Source organism: Ammodytes marinus, assembly GCF_949987685.1.
Source record: "Ammodytes marinus genome assembly, chromosome: 14".
Taxonomy (NCBI): Eukaryota; Metazoa; Chordata; class Actinopteri; order Uranoscopiformes; family Ammodytidae; genus Ammodytes; species Ammodytes marinus.
The window spans coordinates 16,581,944-16,604,947 of record NC_137218.1 but is presented as its reverse complement, the minus strand read 5'-3'; the positions used below and the strand labels follow the sequence as shown (position 1 = coordinate 16,604,947).

The window sequence follows — 23,004 nt, the reverse complement described above, 5'->3', positions numbered from 1 at the left end:
ATGTGCAGGTACAAATCATGTGTAAACGTGCAGACAGTACAAAGCACAATTAAAGAAAACTTCTACTGTTTTGGTGCAATACTATACAGACACACTAAATACAAATAATGGACCATACATTCAGAGCCGGCCCAAGCCTTCAGTCCAATGTTAGCGCTGCTGAAACTATAGATCTTTGCTAAATATTATTCACACACCCAGTGTTTTCCGCTAGTGCCTCCACTGTGCAGCTGTGTGAAAATGTTAGACAGCCGAGATTCCGACCTCCTAGGAGGGTCCGGGGGTATGCCCCCCCGGGAGATTTTTTTTAACCTTTTTAAAGTGAAATGCATGAATCTGGTAGCCTGGCATTCCCAGACCTGCCACTAGGCGCTGGCAAATTAAATTTGCTGCGCGTGTTGGTCTGGAGACGCTCCGTTGAAGCTTATCAAGACTACCAGAAATCTGGTATAACGTTTTAATTGGTTCTATCTAATATGGGCGCGCCAGAGCCCTTTATATGGTGCTCTGGGGAGGACGTAACCGGATGACGACAGTGACGTGCATGCGACGTCGAAGCTGTGATAGTAAACATCAAAGATGGCTGCGGATATGTTGTGTGAGTTTGAGACTGCTTTGGCCTCGACCCTTAACGAATTGGAAGACGGGACTCATAGCTTTCACTAGCAAGTAAGTGGAATGTTCTGTTTTGCCGACCGACAACGGCAAACGTTTAATTGAACAGTTTAACAGCTGTTCGCTAAACGAACGGGGCTTACGTCACTTGTGCATCGCTCTGATTGGTTGTAGTGCTATCCAACTGCGTGCAGTGGCATTTGAAATGCACGAGTAGGAGCCGCCCCTAGAGTTGGAAATTACTATTGATCGTCGCCAGACCCTCTATCGTTCAAGATATCAGGGTCAGGATTTCCAGGCTATGAATCTGGTGCACTTTGAGAGAAAAATTAAGAGGCTGAATCTGAGAAATTTTGTGTGAACAAAAATAATTTGGATACACTGGTCAGATGAATTAGAAGCTATTGAAGGACACATGGATTTTCCATACAAATATTAATATAAAATCAAATATTATGGAGGGTCCTCTGGGTTGGGCTTGAAGCTCTTTTTCTTTTACGGGACATATTGCTCTGTAATATAATGAATGCATTTAAATTCAGTGAGAGGAACGAAGCAGAAGAACTCTGTTGTCCAGCTACTGTATCTTTTTTTCCACAGACGAGGCTGAAATAGGCTATAGACTATACACAGTGCATGGGCAACTGAGGGCAGCCCCATTTCCAATTGTTTTTAAATAAACTCAATACACACTGTGCATGGATGTGAACGTGACATGATCCGATTCGGATTACCTCCCAGATGAACTGATTACATTTTTAGGCTATTAATTATCTAGACCAAAAAATTGTATTCTTTTTTTTGTATGTTAACTCACATTTGCATAATATGATGTCAATATCAAACACAGAAACAAAAAAAAATAAAAATAAAAATGTTTTTTTTTATTTTTTTGAGGGGGCCCCCCTGGCGGTCGGGGGCCCTAAGCGACCGCTTAGTTCGCTTATGCCTCGGGCCGGCTCTGACTCTCATGCATTCATCAAACTTTTCTCTGCGCTGTCCTAGCTGATAGAAAGGTTGTGTTGCCACAGTGATGTGGAGTCTTAAACTATTCTAGCTTTGCAGAGCACTTCTTTCTGTTCAGCTAAATATCCCCATAGAACTGCACTGCGTTTATTATCGCCACCAGTTAAATCTCGGTTTGCTTCTGCTCGTTTAACTCTCCCGCGTGCATGCCGTAGTCGCACGCGGTGCGGTACGGTCGCGCGCGCAAAGCCGCAGACACAGAGCAGCTGATAGAGAAACGCTTGGGGACACATGCTTTTTACCGCAAATCGCGGCCTTTCGCGCAGTTATGACCATGCACAACACACACATCGCGCTTGCTATTACATTAATTGTGCAGCACAAAAAAAAAAAAAAAATAAATAAATTAATTTTTTTTTTTTTTTTTTTTTTTTTTGGGGGGGGGGGGGGGGGGGTCGGTTGGTAGTCAAGGCGGGAGGCTGGCGTTGCTAAGGCGGCCGCCTTAGCTATAAAGCGCTGGGGGAAACACTGGTTTCAATGAATGTCCCTTTCGAGAGTGTACTTCTAGACAGCCTTTCTGGCATTTTACACAAGCAAATTTCAGATTAATATTCCTAGAATTTGATAACAACACAGATGAGATCATTAGCATGGGAGGGTGACAAGGTTCCAACATATTTCTGCCAATTTGATCATCATCTCATTCAACTTTTTGTTATACTTCATATTTATTAGTGATATTGCTTCCATTTCAGAAATCAGATTTAATAAAAAACTATATTGATTTTTGGAAATTCTGTAATTCGGTACTGAAAATGGAAATACTGACTAGTAACACAACACAAAGATCCAGTTCGGATGACTCCCTCTGATGGACTACAGTTATTTTTTTGTTCTGTTGTTGTTTATGAAAGCTCAGTACATGACACAAAACCAAGTTCTCACTCCCAAATTCTGCTCTAATGTTCTGCACCACATAACTAAAGCCCTACCAGACATTTAGGAGGAGTTTGAACATGAGTTTAGTTCTACATGAGTCCTTTAACCACTCTACTGTGACAGATTTTTCCACAGTTTAGAATGTCTGTTCAACATGCCCTTTGATTGCACACACACACACCAAAACAATGCTTTGGACGATTATGAATTTCAATGCTTTAATACGGAATTATGTCTGGGCTCATGGAGAATAATTGGCTTACTCTAAGTTCAGCTGGATAAGAACTATGAAAACAACTCCAGAATGGCATGCACTGTGAGGCTTGTAATTTTATATCTAATTATTCATGTGCTCCATATAACTGAAAACTGCTTCCGTACTTGGGAATTTAAAATACTTTAAGATGTCTTAAAAACCTATAAGGGAAAATTTGATGTTACATGTTTTATCTCCTTACAGTATTGACATTGTACTTATTATTTGTGCAACTATTGCACAAATTATTATATTATACATTCTAATTAGTTTAGATACAAATGTATACAATATACAATACAATTAAGGCATAGCAGAGTATATGGTTATTGTGTTGGTTCGTCAGCATGGCTCCTTCCAGCAAATTATATCAACTAAAGCTCTGTGCATTCACATCTTGACAAACGGGTCATCATTTTTCTTTGCATCATTACAGGAGCATTGGTGTTTTTTTAAATTACACTTACCTCGTTTTCTTAAACCGTAGCTACGTGTAACACCTACAGTACTGCTGCAACACTGCAGCCTGCAAACAGCCATCAGACAGAGGAGCAGGACTGGGTCGGCTGGTGGTGGTGTGAATGCAGATTAGTTTTACAGTTTGTACATAATGTCACAACCGGTAATCTCCATTAATCTCTGGCTTGAATTCATAAAATGGGATGAAAGCTGCATTTGGATCAGCAAAACTATTTAGAACAGAATCATACAATATTCAGAGAGAACACACATGTATGTCCTACTGGTTCGGTGGTAGAAGTGCATGAACTTGCAGTTGTCTTGTGCTACCAGTATTGCGTCATAAAATGTAGTATTAGCTTGTGATTCCAAATCGTTGTCAGCTAGGTCTAAATGTCTCATATGCTTAATAATATGAAAGTATTGAATAGTAGACCTACAATGGGAGTGCACTGAGTGGCTATTTGTATGTGGGCTTAAAGTAGTGCCTTGATTTCAGGGCAGGATATATGTAAATATATTCAAGCAATTATATTATTATGTTATTAAGCCGTTTTTTAAATTCTGAAATGGTTGCTGTGGTGTTTAGCTTCATTATTGGATGGTTGTTCGGACATATGATTACTGTTGTGGGTGAGTCTTTCCATCACAGATGTCACAAGTTGCAACATTTTGCTAAATAACGTCTATTTCTAGAATATCTAGCATCAAACTTTATTCATATCAAGAAGTAATTCTTTGAATCTACACATTATTACATTGCACTTTATATTTCTGTCATATTTGACACATTTTACACTTTTAAGAGTCAGTTCTCCATTTATAAACATGCACTTTGCATATTTATACATATTTATATATATATATTTGTGTATTTGTAGACACCTGTGCTTGTGTGTATTGTCTGCCAGGTAGCAACGCTGTGTTTTTGTTTGTTTTATGTATGGACATGGCCTTGTCCTTTGTAATGCTGCTGCTCTATGTGCCTTCAATTGCCCCCTGGGGACAAATAAAGTTTTTTTGAATTTGAATTTGAATTTGAATTATATCAACTTTAGAAAGTTGAAAAGGGAACACACAAGTCACAGTTTCCTATTGGAAGTTACAATTACAGTGAAATAACACTATAATGGTAGACATTTGTCAGTTTTTCACAACTGAAATTACTCTTAAATGTTGATCAAAAAAATTATAAACCTTTTATACAGTTTAGTTATTCAATCTGTGTCCCTTTGTATGATTCTAAACTACTGCAGCTACCCAGCTGTTTGCTCAGTAACAACCACACTCACCTATAACTGTAATCTGAGATGGGAAAGAATAACTTAATGTCCTAAGAAGAGCCGCAATCAAACTAAAAATCATTGCAGTATTTTAGCTAGTATTAAAGCTATAGTAAGCTTTTGCCTCTGTGGTCCCCTGCCTTTCTGCTTTTTACAGCAATTAGGAACGGCAACCCACTGAAGAATGTTGCCTTCACCACAATGAGGCAGTATATGATCAGGATCAGGAAGCAGGAGAAACACCGAAAAGTTGAAAGGGGATGAGTCCGTTGGGAATGCCACAGCAGTTGTTAGGCTCCCTGCCCCTGCGGCTGGAGCTGTGTCAAAAACACTCAAAAGCCCACAGTCACTGCACAGTCCTGGAGACATGCACAGGATAACAACTGTGAAAAGTCACTGGCCATTTGTACATTACTTTGTTCAACCAAAGGGAGCCATCTTTCTAGCATTCGACATATGCTCCTAATGCTGCAGTAAGCCATAAGCGGATGTGTTTCTTCTGACTAAACTAACAGTAATCATATACAGTGGTCATAAAGATACCCGGTAATACCTCTGTGCAGCTGTTTATGCCTAGAGTGCTGGATATCCCTAAAAAGACAAAGAATCTGGAACTTTTAAATCACTGGTATTCGATAAGAACAATACCTTACGAACACAGTGTTCTGAACAGAATGTACAACATAATTAAACACGTCAAAACTCAGCCCACTTTATTTTTTTAACCACCTGATACAAGTGTTTAATGTGTTTGTATTGGCCTGTACCTTACGACCTGCATCCTGCTGCTGTGAGAAGGCAGTTTAAGTTTAACCTGCCTTCTGAATCATTCAGTAATTTGCAGCTATCTTGGGCCGCAATACTCTCCCTTCACAGGCTGCAGCCAGTGCACGTAATTAAATATTTAAGACGTTTTTCCGTGCAAAGCATGAAAGGTTGTCGCCAAAATTAACCCTTTAATGTCGCAAATAGTGCAGGTGAACAGAAAATAAATCCCAATCTCCCTTGTACTTTAGTCTAGCATGAAGGGGGGGAAAAACATACCATGGATTTGGCATTTTGCAACCAGAAGACAAGAACAGAAAACAAATCAATCATTCAACGCCATTAGTACTACATTATTTTCCGTCCGAAAACTGGAAAATAATGCTGCCAGCAATAACTGTCTTCTGGGCTATTAGCCTCGTTTCATATACATTTGGCTTTGTTTATATCCAGCAACAGCTATCATTATTAACCCTGTTTAGTCAGGTAATGCAGTTCTGGATCAATGCATATAAATGGCATTACTCTAAAAAACACCGGTAATCTAATTTCTCCAATATTAAACTGTGGCATCTTTTTCTCCCCTCTGCTGTGGCCTGATGTCCCTGCAAACTCATCCTGACATGGGCTTTGATTCAGAGTTGCCAGATACTTCCTTTGAGCAGAAGAATTGCCTGTAACACCAGGCTTGTTGTCAGGAGTGTTCCAGATCCAACAAATTACTGATGAGATCAACATTGTTGTGGCATGTTGCAGAAGTAGTGTTTGCCACATCCAAAGAGGGAGGGTGAAGCTGGCGGGCACACATTTCCGTGTTATTTAGTTTGTAGATTTTTCTAGCTGTGGGCGTAGCAGCGCGGCAGAGAACACATTCCATAATATTCCATAAACTGATTCATAGATTGACAACAGGGATCCACATTCACAGGGTATAACAGCTTTGTGTAAACAGCTTAAGGCCTTCAGTGTCAACCTCGGCTTGCACCATCACACATAGTTTTAAAATAAATAGGTGCATTGTTTTGTTGCCAATGTCAATGCAGAACATGAGTTAAAACTTGAGAAATGTCGTCATTTTTTGTCAATTCATCGGAATTGCAATGTCCTGTAAGACTGGAAAAAGAACACAAATGCAATGCTGGTGTTCTGGAAGCAAGTGTTTGCTAGAAGCTGGAATGAATACATCCAATCAGTTGTTAACGTAAAATGCCAACAAAAGCTATCAAAGATGCATGCAGAATTACAGTAATACGGATATTACTGTTATTATTTCTTACATAACAATGTGTGTGTTTGTCTGTGTGGTGCTTTGGTGAGTCTGTTTAAAAGTGTATGCAAGTCAGTGCTGTTTTGAAGATGCAGCTTTGTGAACTGATTTAAGTGCATGCAGTGTGTGCATGGTCGGTAATCCAGTCTTGGTCTGGGTGCTTCTTCATTGTCGCTTCTCTTCACCAAGGTGTCAGGTAGATCCCCAGGAAGCAGCATGACACTGAAGGACAGTGCAAGAGATAACCTTTCACTGCAGACTCCGGCATTCATTTACTATAGGCCCTCAGGCCACTACTTTTTCTCTCGTCAGGCACCGGTTTCTTGTACTCTCCCGTTTTTTCTCCTATATATCTGGTAATTTTATGCTAAGTCATGATTAGATGGCAGAATCAACAGTGTTTGGGTAATAGTTTTTTTTAGGTCATGTTACGGTAAAAAAGTTTGTTGTTTCAACACAGGAAACTGAGCATTGACTGAGTATGGAATTCTACTGTACATTATACACACATTGTGTACATTATATATAGTTACAAATCTATGTGTACCTGCGTATTCTCAAAGTAGTACCTTTGCAACTTTAAAAAAAAAAATGCATAAACTAAAAGTCCTTTCAGATTTGTTTTTGCCTACAATAAGTTGTGTTTCCCTTTGGAGCGTTTAAGGAATGCAAGCAATTTAGTCAAATTTCTTCCCAGGTGCTGTGTAGATGCTTGCCAGTGCTTGGGTGTGTTATTCTTTGGGTAATTGTCTGAATTTCCATAAAGTGCACAATGTCGGCAAGCATATGCAAGTTTTTTTCCCCGCGTCAGATGTAAGATGGCTTGTTTCAGAAGCTTGACTTGCGATTTTGCACAGTGATTGCATGATTAGTGCTTTTGCAATCTTTAACAAAAATATCATACATGTTGAGTGTTTGTGCTAAAGGGTAATATAGCATGTCAGTTATAAAATGTCCAGAGAAAAGCTGACAGTGTCCATGACAGGAACTTCAACAAAAACGATAGGGAACAAAAGGACCATGGGAAGGGCAACTGTGTTTGTGTGCAGCGTGCCGAAGTGTTGAAAAGAGGGGCTGCCGGCACTCCCGCTGGGCGCCTCCCGGTGTGTTTAAGGGACGTGTCCGGCCATGTTCACCCCACACACACACAGTACATATCCTGAGAGAAGGTTTGTTTCCTCAGGTATGTTGTAGGTGTGGATTGATGTGTGTCTTAACATGAAAAGACTTTAAACAGAATGGAATGGCTCCTTAGCTGTGTTTGGAACTGGACCAAGAGACAAAAAAAAATCTTGTTTCCCTTCAACAGTGGAGGGGTCTCCTATACTTTTGAGGCTAGGGGTTTTGAATCAGCAGAGTTAAGAGAAAACACACACATTCATATAGCAGAGAGAGACGACGAATTGCCTAAATCTGTGGTACTGCTAAGTTGAGCCTGATAGCGTCCAGAAGGTAACACACAGAGGAGGAGCGGATAAAAAGATTGTGACAATACGCTGACTCATCCAAGAATAACTTGTAAACAACTCGGCACACGCATTCCTGAATATTGACAGTATGTAGGCTACGTGGATATTATTTAGACACATTTCAATTCACCATCATCCCACTAGTAAGACATGAACAGATAGTTGACTCACACACCCACTGCCGCTCTTGTGCGTGCTGTGTTGTCTGCCTGTGTTTCTACAGAAAAAAAACCAGTGACACGGTTGAGTGGTAAATGCTGGAGCTTTTCCAGCGTGAATGATTTAGGAAAGATCGCAAAAGATAGTGAGTCGCCACAGGGGGTTCCCTCTTTATTGATGAATGGCATATACTTTCACTTTTCAAATCACCCACCTGAATGGTTAAATTTGCGTGTGATACACAGAGCGGGGGAAAAAAAGATTGTTGCTAATTTAGACAGTTATTAAATATTAAGCTCTGATAATTAAAGATAAAGGCACAAGTCTATCAGTGATTACTCCTGCATGAACGAATGTACGTATGTGTGCTGGGAGGTGTGTTTTGGTTGTAGGCTGTTAGTTACTCTATCCTTTACCCTTACTTTCTTCTGACCTTCCACCAGGGCTCCTGCTCATTATTGTGTTGCTCTAATCTGGAGGGGACAGGACTGGGTGCAGAAGTGTATTTATCTTCCTGCACAAATAGGACCTCTTTCCGTCTGGTCCCTGCTCAGCTTGTTGTTGAAAGATAGTGAGCAGCGTAAAGCAAGCTTCAGTGTGTGTGTGTGTGTGTGTGTGTGTGTGTGCACACGGGTGAACTGAGATGTGTCCCAGCTGGCCCACAGACGAGCACAGTAACCATCACCTCACTGCAGCAAATGCAGACAAAAGAGGAATATATCTGCCTTGTGATATTGATACCCCTTAACTCCAGGGGTGTTTTACCCTAAATGAGAAAGCAACATTCCTCACAGAGGTCTGTTGTACTTTTAAACGCCAGTAAGATCAGTGTTACAGAAAGTCCCTCGAGTGTGAGCCCTGTAGCCCCCTTTTCCGCTTTTTTCTCCATCACATCTGTTGGGATGTGTACTTTTGCCACACATTGTCTTGGCATGTTTCTTTTCATTCCCTTGTTGTCTCTATGACATTACGCTTGCAAGCAGGCAGTTATCATACTGCCATGGGCCAGGAAACCAATGTTGGCAAGCTAACATAGCAAAACAACACAAAATGTACCGCGAAAGATAATACAAAAGATTGGCTTCTCTTTTGTATGCTGTCAAAACGTATGTAATGACATTCCCATCGAGAGAAAAAAAAACACTAGCCTGTGCTCCCATGTTTTAGCATCTTTATCCACGGGAACATGGTTTAGTATAATATTATTATACATGGCTTTTTGGGCAACAATTAATACCCTCTTGGCTACAACTTAACTATTATATTTTAAGCTAAAGCTTTGGTACTGCCCCTCCATCCCTAAGCTGCTGATACTGGCGGTGGCTTGCCTATTTAGAACAATTACAGCTTCAGCTAGCGTTGACCTCCTTCTTAGTCCAGGGGTCGTCAGTCACTGGTGCACTTGGATTTACCGCCTTCTAGAGGGGTGGAGAGAGGGTTTCTGTCTGTGGGCCTGTGCAGTCATCTTGTCGCTGCAAGATGACCCAACCACAGTCCCTGGCTTCCTGTCAGCCACGTCTGGCCTGCCAGAGCACAGTGTGTGAGGCCATCCTGGCATCGTCAACATGGGGCCACTCGCCTGCCCACTTATCAAGCATCACTCAATTTGAGGCCGCCTTGATGTGGGCTTATGCCGCCAAGGCATGATCTAAGCTTACACATGCGTAGTGGCCTGTTTTCCAGGAAAAGCCTTCATTGGTGAAAAACAAACAAGGAGATAAGACGGACTGTTGATAAGGCTGAGCTCAGCCATGAGAGGCTAAAGCAGAAATGCAAATGATTTGACCAAGAAGAAGCTGGTTTCACTCTGTGTGAAACTCCTCACACTGTCCTCATTGTGACATGTTTGTGCTGCTCTAAAAGCACATTCTGGAGATAAAGGACAAGTGCAGAGCGCAAAAGGAATTTGATTTGATGCGAAGAATGCAAAGCAAAGAGCGGATGCACGCATGTTTTTGAAGGGGGGCTTGCTGATAAGAGAGCAACCTTCCAGTGTTTTCCCTAGTGTGAATTTACATTTCTGCGGTTTAAAGTCCTGTTTTAACCATGTACGAAAAAGCTGATCGAAAGATTAATTTACATTGATTATTGAATTACTCAAACCCACATAGCAAAGGATTATAAAAGGCTTTAAAAACATTGTGTAGGTTGGGGAACCTGCTTTTAATCTTTTCTCAGATTCAGATTGTGTATCTTGTCCCAGTGTGCATGTACGGACAATAAAAAAAGATAACAATTTATTTGCACATTAAAAATAACATGCACTGAATGTGTTTAAGAAGTTTAAAAACATCTGCCTGTTTGTTTTAGAGTGAAAACTGTGTGTGCAATGGAAAAACACACACACAACAAGCCTGGTGTTGTGCTGTGATTCAGATGTGGTGTCTCAAAAAGTCCATTGCGTAAAAAATAAAGTATTGCTTTTATATTGAGACATAGTTTGTATTAAACCCATTGAGTGCAAAACAGGTCCATTTTGAACTCATCGATGACCCATGCGCTTCTTCTACAGTATTTACATGTGGGGATGCACCTGTGCGTTTGTATGCGTACGCGTATGTGTGTGTTTGAGGGGGTATGTTTGTATTTGAGTGTGACAGTGTATACTTTGTCGGCCCGAGGACACTTAGATTGAGTGTGTGTTGTTCTCTCTGGTGAGAGCACACATATGTGTTTGCATGAAGGCCTGGTTCTATGTGGGTGTGTGTTTGATAAACTGTGAGAGCCTGTGGGAGACTGTTTGTCTATTCATCTGGGTGAGAGCAAGAGAGAGAAAGAGCAGAGAATGAGGAGGTGGAAGGGATCGCCTTCCAGCCTCTATCTTCAAGTCAATCTGCTCACAGTCACACAAACCTCTTTATCTCTCCCTTAGAGAGGAGGGGGGGAGACAGGCATGCAGGCAGACAGACAGACAGACAGACAGACAGGCACACACACACACAGAAAAAAGAAATACATTTAAAAAGAGGAAAAATACAAAGTGTAAGAGAGATCGAAGTGATTCAATCAGGCAGACTTAAGACTTAAGAAGATCGAGGGGATTTTTGTTTAAGAGGATCATCAGTCATGCTCAGACAGCATCTGTCATTAGAATCACTTGTGCTATTTCAGTAATACAGCAATAGGCTATTACTGGGCCATTGAGAGGGCTCTTTGATCAGCGAGAAAGAAAGGTATATGGAAAATGGGAATTTAGTTCACACAAATTTTTTTATCACCAATGTTATCAGCAAGCATTGTTCAGTATGTTAGCTACCGTGGAAGTTGAGTGGTATTTGATGTCCTCTTTTACACTACACTGTGTCCTCACACACATACCCACACACGGCTGAAGGCGAAAAAAGAGGCGTCAATTGTCAGTCATGAAACTGAAAAGCACGGAATTGTACCTCACTGTTTGTATGTCTGTCTGTTTGCCTGCAGAACAAGCATAAAGAGCTTCCTTTTATTTTTTTCAAAAACTCGGCTTAATTGTAGGTCGGACACAAATGTGTGTGGCTGTCATATACAGCGCAGCTCTGGCAGTTGTCCAGATAAGGAAGACGATCGGGGAGAGTTTGGAGGCACAGAGATCACATCTGGCAACAGGACTGTGTGTGTGTGTGTTTGTGTGTCAGTGTGTCTGTGTCTGTGTGTGTGTGTGTGTGTGTGTGTGTGTGTGTGTGTGTGTGTGTGTGTGTGTGTGTGTGTGTGTGTGTGTGTGTGTGTCCGCTCAGTGCGTTATTTTGTGTGTGTGTGCGCGGTGCTGGCCTGTTATTGCAGTATCATGCCCCATTGGCTGATGAGTTGCTATGCTCGTCTCTTGCTCCCTCTCAGCCCCAATCAAACCTGTCACAATGTGAGTCAGTGTGGCCATAAGTGGGGGAAAGATGCCTGTTACCATTAGATCAATCAGTTACCAGACACATCAGTCACATTTGATCCAGTGTGGGGCCACATCTGAAACTGCTAGATAGAGGATGAGAGAGAGAGGGGGGGGGGGGTGTATTGTTGGTGTGATGTGATCATGAATGCAGGATAGTGACATATGGAGGCCGGAATATAAATACAAAACTGAGATGCTAAAGAGTTGAAATCTTATTTTCTCAGTGGCATTGAGTGTTTCAGCATGCTCAATTCAATGCTGATGTTTGTCATATCTCCCTCTCTGAGATGCTGCTACTGCAGTGCTTTCCCAGCTGGCTTGGCACAGGCTAGCTCATGGACATCTCTTATGGAGTGATACAGTGGCCAGGCTGCAGCTGCGCAGTAGATATATACCTCTGTCTCTCTCTCTCTCTGTGTTTCTTTTTTTTGCTTTGCTCTCCATGTCTCGGTTCGCCTCCATTGCCTTTTTCTTTTTTTTTCTGCCTCTCTCGCTCGATACCTCCCATTGTATTTCTTACACGTTATCCCGCTAGTATACTAAACTCACTTTTGCATCCCTTCTCCGTTTCTCTCTCTCTCTCTCCCTCTCTCTCACATACTTTAGTTGCTACCCTTAAGACTGGTGGTTACCATGGTGACAGATGTGCTGCAGGAAACGTCAAAGAGCTGAATCCACCCAGGATCACTTCCTTGTTTTCAACACTTCAATTCTTTCTTTTTTCCTTTTTAGCAGCTTTCTGTAAATTCCCAACAACCATGCCTGATTTGAATTTACCCATTCATATTGCTTTGCCGCAAATGAGACAGCAAATGGGATTTCCGGTCCCTCTCAAATGGGAATTACTCTCTCTCTCTATCTCTCTCTCTCTCTCTCTCTCTCTCTCTCTCTCTCTCTCTCTCTCTCTCTCTCTCTCTCTCTCTCTCTCTCTCTCTCTCTCTCTCTCTCTCTCTCTCTCTCTGTGATCCTGATCTCAGCTGTTGCCAAGCAGAGTCATTAGTAACACTCAGATTTGGGATTTCAGTTGACCTTGACACAGCTGACCTTGAGGAAATATAGCCAAATCCTCATGCCTCCAGATGTCACTGACATTGATTTGTGTCGTGTGTATCCCTTTAAGGGGGCTTCGCCGGCCCAGTTCCTTTGCCTGTAGTGAGTCTCGTCACATGCTTCTCACCTTTGCCCATTATCCATACAGAGAACCACTTGCACAGTCACTTACAGAACATCTGTATAAACACACATAAAAAGGGGGCAGCATCCACCAGGGTTATTTATGAGAAATTTATTTTTTACGCAGTCTCCTTGGTCTGTACTTACAGCAGATACTACAGCTGGATGGGCAGGTTTTCATTTCAGTAATCAGGCTGCCTGCCTGTGTTGTTCAAACACCTCATTGTTTTCTGTCATCTGATAAAGTTCCCTTTTTACCCCATCCTGTCCATGTTTCCTCTTTTGTTCCTGTTTTTCTAAGAGGTTGTGTCCTCTCTCCATCCCACCCTTTGCCTCACCTCTGAGAGTGAAGAATACAGGCGTCACGTGTGTTAAAAGCAGGCACTGCACCCTGCTCTGACCCTTCCCCACACCATTACACTTTGTTGGCCAGAGAAGCAGACAGAACTGACGTAAACAACAAAACCTAATGGCTGTTTAAAAGCCATCATGTCTAAAAAAGATAAACTCCCATGCCTTAGAGCAGGAGTGCTTTTCAGTGGTATCAATGTGATGATGTGCAGGTATGCTGTCGTTAGGAGGGTGAGCTGCTGAGCTCCATCATACAGGGAAGCTGTCTCCCCTTTTTTCTGGAGGCAGCGAGGAGGGATTAGGAGGCAGGCAGAGATGGGGCCTGTGAAGCATTTATGAGCAGAGCATACAAAGGATCCATGTCAGAAGTTTTTAAGGGGTTGGCTCCATTTTTGTTTCTTTCTTTCTTTGGATGGGCTCTTCAAAATCCTGCTCCTCCCACACTGGCCCACAGTGCCCCTCCACCTCCAGCCCCTTTTCCAAGGACGGCCCACGGCTGTTGAAAAACAGCAGATGCTTTGGAGTGGATTAGAAAAAAAAGAGAAAGTGATTTAGATGCACATGTCCATCCATGACCATATTTGTGTCTTGGTGTGAAAAAATTGAGTTCATTTCAGTCTCCTGTTGTACTCAACAACCTCATATACATACTGTAGCTCAATCTTGTTCGGAGCTCGTCACGCAAACCTGTGGACAAAAAATTACAAACAGACCTAATTCTAAGTTTCCAGTGGTGAATCCTCTGTGACTCACGTTCCTTCACCCTTCTTTTGTATGTACGTACTTACCCCGACGTTTACATATCCATGTTTAATGTTACTCTGTTTAGGGGGACACAGATGTGACATGTAGCAATCATAAAATAATTGTTTTCGCACACATACTTTTATATTCTGCATATTTTCGATTTTGTTCACAGTTCATCCGTAGTTCAGCAAGTTTGCAAAAAATTGTTGAGACAAGAGGAACGTATTGATGTCAACACCGTATAAGATTAATGTTCTCGCAATGCTCCTACAGTTATGTGCAGTGCACCCTCATAACTCATGTCAGCTAATGTTACATTGCACTAATGTACATCTTGCATGGCTTTTGCTGGAAGACCATCACGGGATCCTTAACTTATATGATCAAGTTGAGAAATGCTGAGAAAGGCACATATAGGCTTAACTATATCTGCATCCCATCATACTGAAAGTTGTGTTCCCTTCTGTTCTGACGTCACAAATACTAAAAAAAATTCTGACACGTACTGAAACTTGCATGCCCACCCACAGACACACAGGCCTGGGGAAACGAGTCTGGTCTTGTGGAGTAGTAGTGGAGGAAGTGAGTGTTGAGGTTAGGGGGGAGAGATAGGGCGGTGTGGCGGCTAGGGGCAGATCTATGACACGCTGTAGCCTCTGCCAGTCCTCAGCTACCTCTGCTGACAGATTAGATCATCGAGAGCAACCGCTGGGAGGAGAGGGGGAGAGTTGTTTTTAGTAGGGGAAGAAAAAGTACGAAAAAAAGCTGTACATTGGGCCCTGATCGGCACGTCAAGAAGCCTTGGCCTCGGTTTGACCTCTCTAGGGTTTCTTGCCCACAGATGAGGCTTTATGCTCTTTAGTGTCCTGACCTGTTAAGACTTGACCTCTTCTTCCAATCACCACTGCTGCAGCGGACTATACCTCAATAAAAGCATCCAGAATCCTCTAAGGGGCTGGACAGAGACAAACCCCGGGAGGGCCCCAGCAGATGACTCATGTATGAGTTTCGTTGTTATGGGAGTCACTCTTTTGTTGCTTCAAACGTATTTTACTTTCTTGCCACTTTACAGGAAAGTGGAGATCCGTCAGCGAGGAATTAAAAGAAAAAAAACATACTTTTTATGAAGTAGCTAAAGATAATGATGCAATCATTATGAAGTGGATATTGCCAATGGAAGATAAACAGATTAGCCGCATGCAGCGTTGTTGCTATTGTTGTCGTTTGGGTTATGTTTGCATTAGATGATGTCTCACTCAAACCTGTGTACAATTTTAAAAGTCAGGTAAGCGGTTGATTTTTCTTTGATTTACAGACACTTCTGGAGTCTCACATGTGCCCCTGGTGGCCTTTTAACTTGGTCCTTTCCTAAATGTATCTGTATGTGCACCTTTTGAATACATTCTATATACCGAAAAGTGAGCAAAGGTGAGATGCCCAGTTACTCTTCAAGAAAAGAAAATGGATTTGACTCTTTTGCAAAATGCATGTGACTGCATCACACACATATTGTAAAAGCTAAAAGCTTGTTTTAAGGGTCCTTAAATCCTTATTGCCTTGTGGATATTGATGACACCTGGCTCAGGGCGACAGGGAATGAGAGATACAATCAGGGACACGCTGGAACTCGCCCCTAGCACCTTTCGGTGGGGCGACTGACAGACAGGAGAGGTGAGGGAGAGGGGCAGTTTGGGAAGACAAAGATGATTCTAGTGTAATTTTGCATGAAGCAAAGTCTAGCACAGATTGCGATCTTGACGTTTGGGGCGACTCGCACATCGCTCTCTCTCTCTCTCTCTCCCGCCTATATCCACAGAATCTGGGGCTCAGCAAATCTGAAGCAGATGTGAAGTGTTTTTGGGGACCCACCAACATCGACCTGGCAAGGGCAGGTCCCTGAATAATCTGGGTGGGGTCAGCAGTGAGTGCAGAGAGGGGGGACAACTTAAGTGGTCTCGCTCCACTTTAGCATGGTCCGCTGCAAAGGAGAAGATGCTCCCGAGGTAGTAAGGAAAAGAGTTGGAAAGCTGCAGGTCCATGGATAGGAAATGGGCCAACTTCAGACTTTTGTGTAGACTTTTGGGGACATTTAGGTCTCATAGCTCTTTCCTCAGTTGTAGGCCTGGAAGAGCCACTGCTTATCTGATAGATCCAGTGAGGGAAGAGTTGATTGCCTTAAAGCAGTGGGAAATGCCTCCCTCACTCCCTCCTTCTGTATTCTCCCACTTTCGTGAGCAGTGCCTCTCTCTACCTTTCTCTCCCTAGTTTTTCTCCCTGCTCCCTCCCTCTCTCTCTCTCTCTCTCTCTCTCCCTCCCTCCCTCCCTCTCTCTCCCTCTTTCCTGCTGTGAGGAGGTGGTTCCTTGCTGTACTTGATTGGTGTGAGTCTATATAGGAGGAGAGACGCTCTAGCAGGCTCAGAGTCTGGTGGTTGCCCACTTGCCACACGTTCCCAATAGGACTACCTGTTTTTTTTTTCTTGGTCGTGTTTTCTCCTGAGAGGATTTACTTTCTGCTGTCAGCATGACGGAGAGCAACAAGAGGAAAGATAAGAAGGGAAGAAAGAAGGGGGGCAAGAAAGGACAAAAGGATAAAGAGAGCGATCCCACTAAAGGTAAAAGGAAAATAAACGTTTTTTTAAGTTACATTTGATCCATATACATATATGTTAACATGTGGGTTTTGAAAGAGAGATAGACAGAGATTTGGAAAGGGGGAAAAAAGAGGGGATATTAAGAATGTCTTTATCACGGAAGTGTTGGAGAAATTAAGCATATCCCCTTGGCTTGTCAAAGATTGCCGCCAGGTTGTCACATGGACTGGTCTCCTAATGTGGACAGCATGTAGCGGCACATCTGGTTCTGGCAGCACTTTGGAATTTTAGGGAAGTCCTATGATATGACTTTTTTTCCCAGCTGAACAAGCTCTGGACCTCAAAGAGCCCAAAGTACAGTAGTATCATGATCTCTGTGAAAACCAATGACTGGCAAAAAAATAAAAATAAAATTGCCTCTTCACAAGTGCTCTGCCAGTATTATCATAAAAAGGATGTTTGTAAAGTGGAATACAATGTTTAAATAGGCAATATTTGACATGGTTCATGATTCAACAGTTGATTTATTGATTTATTATGAGTCTGTGTTGAGTCATCCAACTTTGCTTTTTTTACTGGAAGCTAATTTCTCATTGGAACAGCAAGGGAGCTCCTTCTCTTTCAGCGGAACAAACGTAGCTATGTGCTTGCTCAGTGGTGGATCCTACAAGCTGCAGCATGTCACTGTATTTGACCTCAGGTCATGGGGAAGCCCAACCCCCGTCTCAGTGACACTTTAAGGACAATACCTTGATTATCCCTGTTCCCACTCTGTTCAGATACTGTATCTAAGACAGCATCTCTTGATGCTGGTAGCCATTTTGTACCTGCTGATGTCAGCCTCCAACAGATAACTCTCTCAAGACTGGCTTTAGCATGTTCAATATTTATATGTAGCAGACTTCTTGTGCGTCTCCTGGGTATTTAAATTCCACTTTTTTCAGCTACTGTAGTTTTTTTTGGCAAATGTGGACCGTTCATTTGTCTTGTTTTATTACCCATGAAAAATGTAAAATATAAATAATTACTTGTCCTTATTCCAAGTTTGACTGTAATCTATAAACATGTAAGATAAACAGCTCCCCAAACTACATTCGACACAGAGTGCTTGCAGAATATCTTTTGGCATCTTGTAAAAGAGCTGTGTGCTAAGATTATAGTCTTGTTTATGTTCTCTACTTTTTAGAAAATGACACCAATGAAAATAAACTTGTGTAGCCTATAGTTTATTTTCATCAATATTTATTATGATCCTACATTTGTTTGCTGTCGTGTCAGCTGACATTTTATTTGTACGCAGATCATTTTCCTTTTGAAAAATCTGTGATTTGTGTATCACAAATCGGGGTTGATGGGTAATTATTTATTTTTAAACTAGGCTATATGCTTACCCATGTAAGTTCACAGTAGGTCAAAATGACAACCCGCTTATGGGTGATACTTTCAAATGGTTGCGTATGCTCAGAAAAAGGTGTGTTCTGGGCCTAGGGCTAAAAATATACAGTATATCATAATACACATCATCCAAGATAATAAGAGTAACCAAACAATACCTTTAGTGATTGATCCTCTACCCACTTCTTAAGTCTGCTCTGTCTCTTTAATAAAGGTTGCCAGCTTGTAATTATCCATGACTGGGTTTTTTTGTGGATGTGTTTTATGAACAAATCTTGTTCAAAGGAAGAGGCACGCAAGAGGCAAGAATACATTTATCTGGAAACAAGTCAGCACAACCAGGAGTGCAGCTAGATGTGATCTATGTACTAGTTTAAAAAAATGTAATGAGGAGAAATGTATACAGAGCAGTATGTTAGCTTTATGTGTGCTACTTTTGCTGTCTCACTAAAGATCATCAAAAATCCTTTTAACGTGCTGCGCTAGCATGCTAACTGACCAGCGCTTTTAGCACAAACTGTACTGAAGTGTTCGCAAATAGAGATATGAAGATAAGTGTCAGTCTTTCTACATTTTAAACAGTATGGCATTATGTGGGGAGTGTCTTCATCTGGCAGAATATGGATACGTGAATAATTTGGTGGACAATTTTCCCGTGTGACACACAAACATGCTACAAGCCTGACAGTCAGTTAACATATCAATGTCTAATTACAGGAAAGGCAACTCATAAAGCCTTAAAGATTGAGAGCCACAAAACAGTCTTGTCAGTGCAACAGTTTTCATCTCGGAGCTTTCGTCGACTAACTGGTTCTTGGACCATTTTTCATTGCAGCTGGTCAACTTGCGTGGGACTTAAAGCTGGGGTGGAGGATTTGGGGAGAGAATGGCGGTTGGGATAGAGATTCGAATCCAAATTCCTCAACCGCTCCACTTGATCTCTTTGGTCCCTCCCCTATGGTCCCTGACACGCTCTACACCAACAAAGTCGTGCCAAAGTGAATGGACAGTCCCAATAGCCAATAAGAACAGAGAATCGGAGCCTCGCTCTGATTGGTCAAAGTGTACAGCTCATGTTAACTTTGACCAATCAGAAATCACATACCCCAGCTTTAATCATATTTTATTGAGTTTTCTTGTAGTTTTGGTCACTGGTATGGTTGTCATAGAACTGTATTCAGAATTGCTTTAAAATCTTAAAACAATTGAATAAAATCATGCTTGATTACTAAAGATCCTTTTTGGACTCCATCCTCAATCCATTTGTCATCGATGCAACACATAGACCTATACATGGTTAATAGAATAATAGCCTATATACTGTGTGTCCCAACATGTGGTTGTATGGATGAGTTTATGGTGTGTATCTAACCCATGAGCCACTCTGTTGATGCTGTTAAACTGTCAGTCGACCTTGACAGACATCACAGAAAACAGTACTTTTATTGTGTACCTCACACCCTTGAGAACCTAGTGTTGCACATTTATTTAGGGAGATTGCCTCACAGCGGGTATTGCTCAGCTATAATTGCCCTTTTCACTGGCTATGACTTGTCCAGCAATTGGACCAGAAAGTGTTGATTTAGGACATTCTGCTGCTACCATGTTACATGATTTCCTCTCAGGTCTCTTTTTTTGTAAATGTAATGTGTATTGTGGCTGAAAGTCGACACTCTTTAAAGAATGTTGCATGACTTTTTCTAATGAAACAGGCCCAGAGTTGGAAAGGGGAATCACTTCTGCAGACCCTAAAACATAGACATTAGTGCAATATGTTTTCCTTATTGGAAAGGAAAGAAACCCAAGGGAGAGAAAAACTTTGCAACGTTATGAATAAGACAAGGGGAGTAAAAAAAATGCTACAGGCATTTCATCAAACCTGTCATCAGTGCAATGCAACGTCAGTGTATGTCTTTCTTTTTTATGTCGTAGTTAGCAATCCCTTTACAGTCTGCCTGACCTACATAAATATGCTCTTGTTGGTGATGACATTATCATTCATATAAACTTCTACCGTATATCTTATCGTTTGTCAAGACAGAACACAACAAGTTCCTTTTTTGTGTGACTGATTGCCTGCGTAGTTAGCTTGGTAATAATTAGTTACGGAAGAGTTGGCTCCCTCCGTTTTGTTTTTAGCACATCTACTACCACACCTTTTATAATGAAAAGTAGAGTCACTTAAATTATTCAGCAACATAAGCGAGACCAGTTGTCAAAGGATGTGGGGGTGAAGCTTCAGACAGCCCCAGCTTCCAATTCAAGTGCGATCTTGCTTCATGTAATTGCTCTTACAAAATAGCTTTTTGCTGTGCTGCTAGTACAAACAATGCCTGGAAACAGTAAAAGTGAATCAGAAAGTCAGCTAAAATTAACCCTTCATTCAACTGACCTATACTTACAGCATTGTAGTGCTTATAAAACACTTTGTTCATTGAGAAAAAAACCCTGTTTTTTAGTTCACCGTCAACGATAGTCTCAAAGCACGAGTAATCAAAACCACATATAAGTTAGCAAATTTTGTTTTAAAGAGTGGTTCCCTAAGCAATTGTCTAGAGACAAATAATTACAAATCTTAATCTAAAAGCAATTTGCAGATAACATGTTTTAAATGATAGGCTTACCAAAGAGCAACTGTGTTAAGCAAAAAATAAATAGCCCAGGTTAGGATGAAGTCAGATGAAGATCTAATCAAAATACCTACACCTGATTGTGTATCACACATCTAGGAAAAAACAGAGTAACATTGGAATCCCATTGGAGTCCTCTTGCCCCACAACGGTTGAAGTCTTACTTTGGTATTTTTAATTTATTTGTCTTGCCTCTTGTTTATTAATCCACCAATTCTTGAGAAAAAAAAAATCTCTTTTGCTCACTTTCTTTTCGCCAACCTATAATGTTGTCTCATTGCCATTTTGAATTGCTCAAAGCAGTGAACATCCAGTGTGTTTGTGATTGTGTGTGTGTAGGGATCTTGTGCACACCATGCTTTACGGTGGAATTTGTGCAAGCCAAAACCACCCAACCATGGTGAAATACAAACCAAAACAAAGAGTTAAGAAGGCTGCGTAGACCTGGGTGTTATTGTCAGTTTTTATTAACAACCCGTTTATTGATGGTTAAAATCAGCCATACAACTTGGTTTAATATAATAATTTTATCGGACATCAGGTGACTTCCACTGATCTGCAAATGTCAAGGAAGTGATCAGTATCATTTGCATGCATGGTTTTGTAGCACAGTTGGAATATTTTATACAAACTAAGTAAAAATATCATGACATTTCCTTGATGCAAAATCAGTTAGAAAGCATGAATTCCAGTACATAGCAGGAAATGGGTTTGATATGATGATTGATGTTTTATTTTTTCAGATTTACATACAACTATTTCTTAAAGGGAATTGATTTGATTATTCAAAAAAATAATATACGTACATATCCAGTTACTATTAAAGAAAAACAAGGAACAGTTCTTCATAAGGGGCCTTCTATCTAGGATTTAGAGGATGAGTTTAGTATCTTATTTTACATTTTCTGATTCTTATTTTAGAATGACAGATTGAAACATAAAAATGTGTATTTTATGTGTTGGGATTGCACATTATAGATTGTGTGAAGGTAATTGGAGGCAGACCTCAGAGTACCACCTGGTAACTTGTGAAGAGATGACTCTGGAGTATGATGGTCATATAGCGCTGAATGTGAGCAAATTTGTTCACACTTTGTTAATTACAGTAACCAGCTTGTTGTCATCCAGTTGTTATACCCACTAGGGCTGCAACTAACTATTATTTTGATAATCGATTAATCTGTCGATTATTTTCTCGATTATTCGATTTTAATCGATTAATGTTTTCGTCCGTAAAATGTCAGAAAATGGTGAAAAATTTTGATACATTTTCCAAAGCCCATGTTGACGTCCTCAAATGTATTGTTATGTCCAAAACACAAAGATATTCCAGTTTACTGTCATAATAGGATTAAAGAAACCAGAAAATATTCACATTTGAGAAGCTGAAATCAGAGAATTTGGACATTTATTAAAAAATTACTCGAAACGATTAATCGATTATCAAAATAGTTGGCGATTATTTTAATAATCGATTCGTCGATTAATCGTTGCAGCTTTAATACCCACCAGCCATTTCGAATTCACGTAAAGTAAATGTGCCCAAAATAAAATGAAATGGATTTCTCACTAAATCAAATCTTTGTTATATTTTAGCATGTCCTACTGTTGTATAATATGCTGTATAACACAGTACTGTACCTTGACACATGATACTGTACCTTGACACATGATTCAGTTTAACATGGGCTTGTAGAGCTGTAGAGGTTTAGGTAAAATCTCCAAAAGTACAACATTTTGAATACTTCCCTGTCTTGAATAACCATCGCATCAGTTTGCAGTTAAAGTGCATATTATATCTTGGCTTAACCAATGAAAGAAATGTAGACACAGTTTTGCAATCAGTGGCTGAAGAATTTGGTTCCAACATGATTTGGCCACCAAACTGTATATGGAAGCCAATTCCACAGCTTGTAAGCCGATATGAAGGATTTTGGCCCTAATTTACCCAAAGAAGTAACAAGCATGATGGCTTTTTGACCCCCCCTGCTATGTTCTTGGGTTCTTGTGGGGTCTTTTTTTGGAGGCAATAACTGTTTACATTCCACCTTCACCTCAGTGTATTTTAACCCTT

General features: G+C 41.0%; 1 protein-coding gene across 4 annotated transcripts in view; it reads left to right on the top strand.

Annotated features, from left to right (window-relative positions):
• Positions 1-15,290: 15,290 nt before the first annotated feature.
• nrg2a (neuregulin 2a) overlaps positions 15,291-23,004 on the top strand; it is a 51,695-nt gene continuing 43,981 nt past the window's right edge. For 3 of the 4 annotated variants that reach the window (XM_080041645.1, XM_080041643.1, XM_080041644.1), the window contains exon 1: positions 16,755-16,926. In XM_080041645.1, the coding sequence (XP_079897771.1) occupies positions 16,836-16,926 (91 nt within the window). In that variant the 5' untranslated portion in view covers positions 16,755-16,835. Of the gene's footprint in view, positions 15,314-16,754; positions 16,927-23,004 lie in introns of those variants that run through there. The other variant, XM_080041646.1, reaches the window with a different exon arrangement.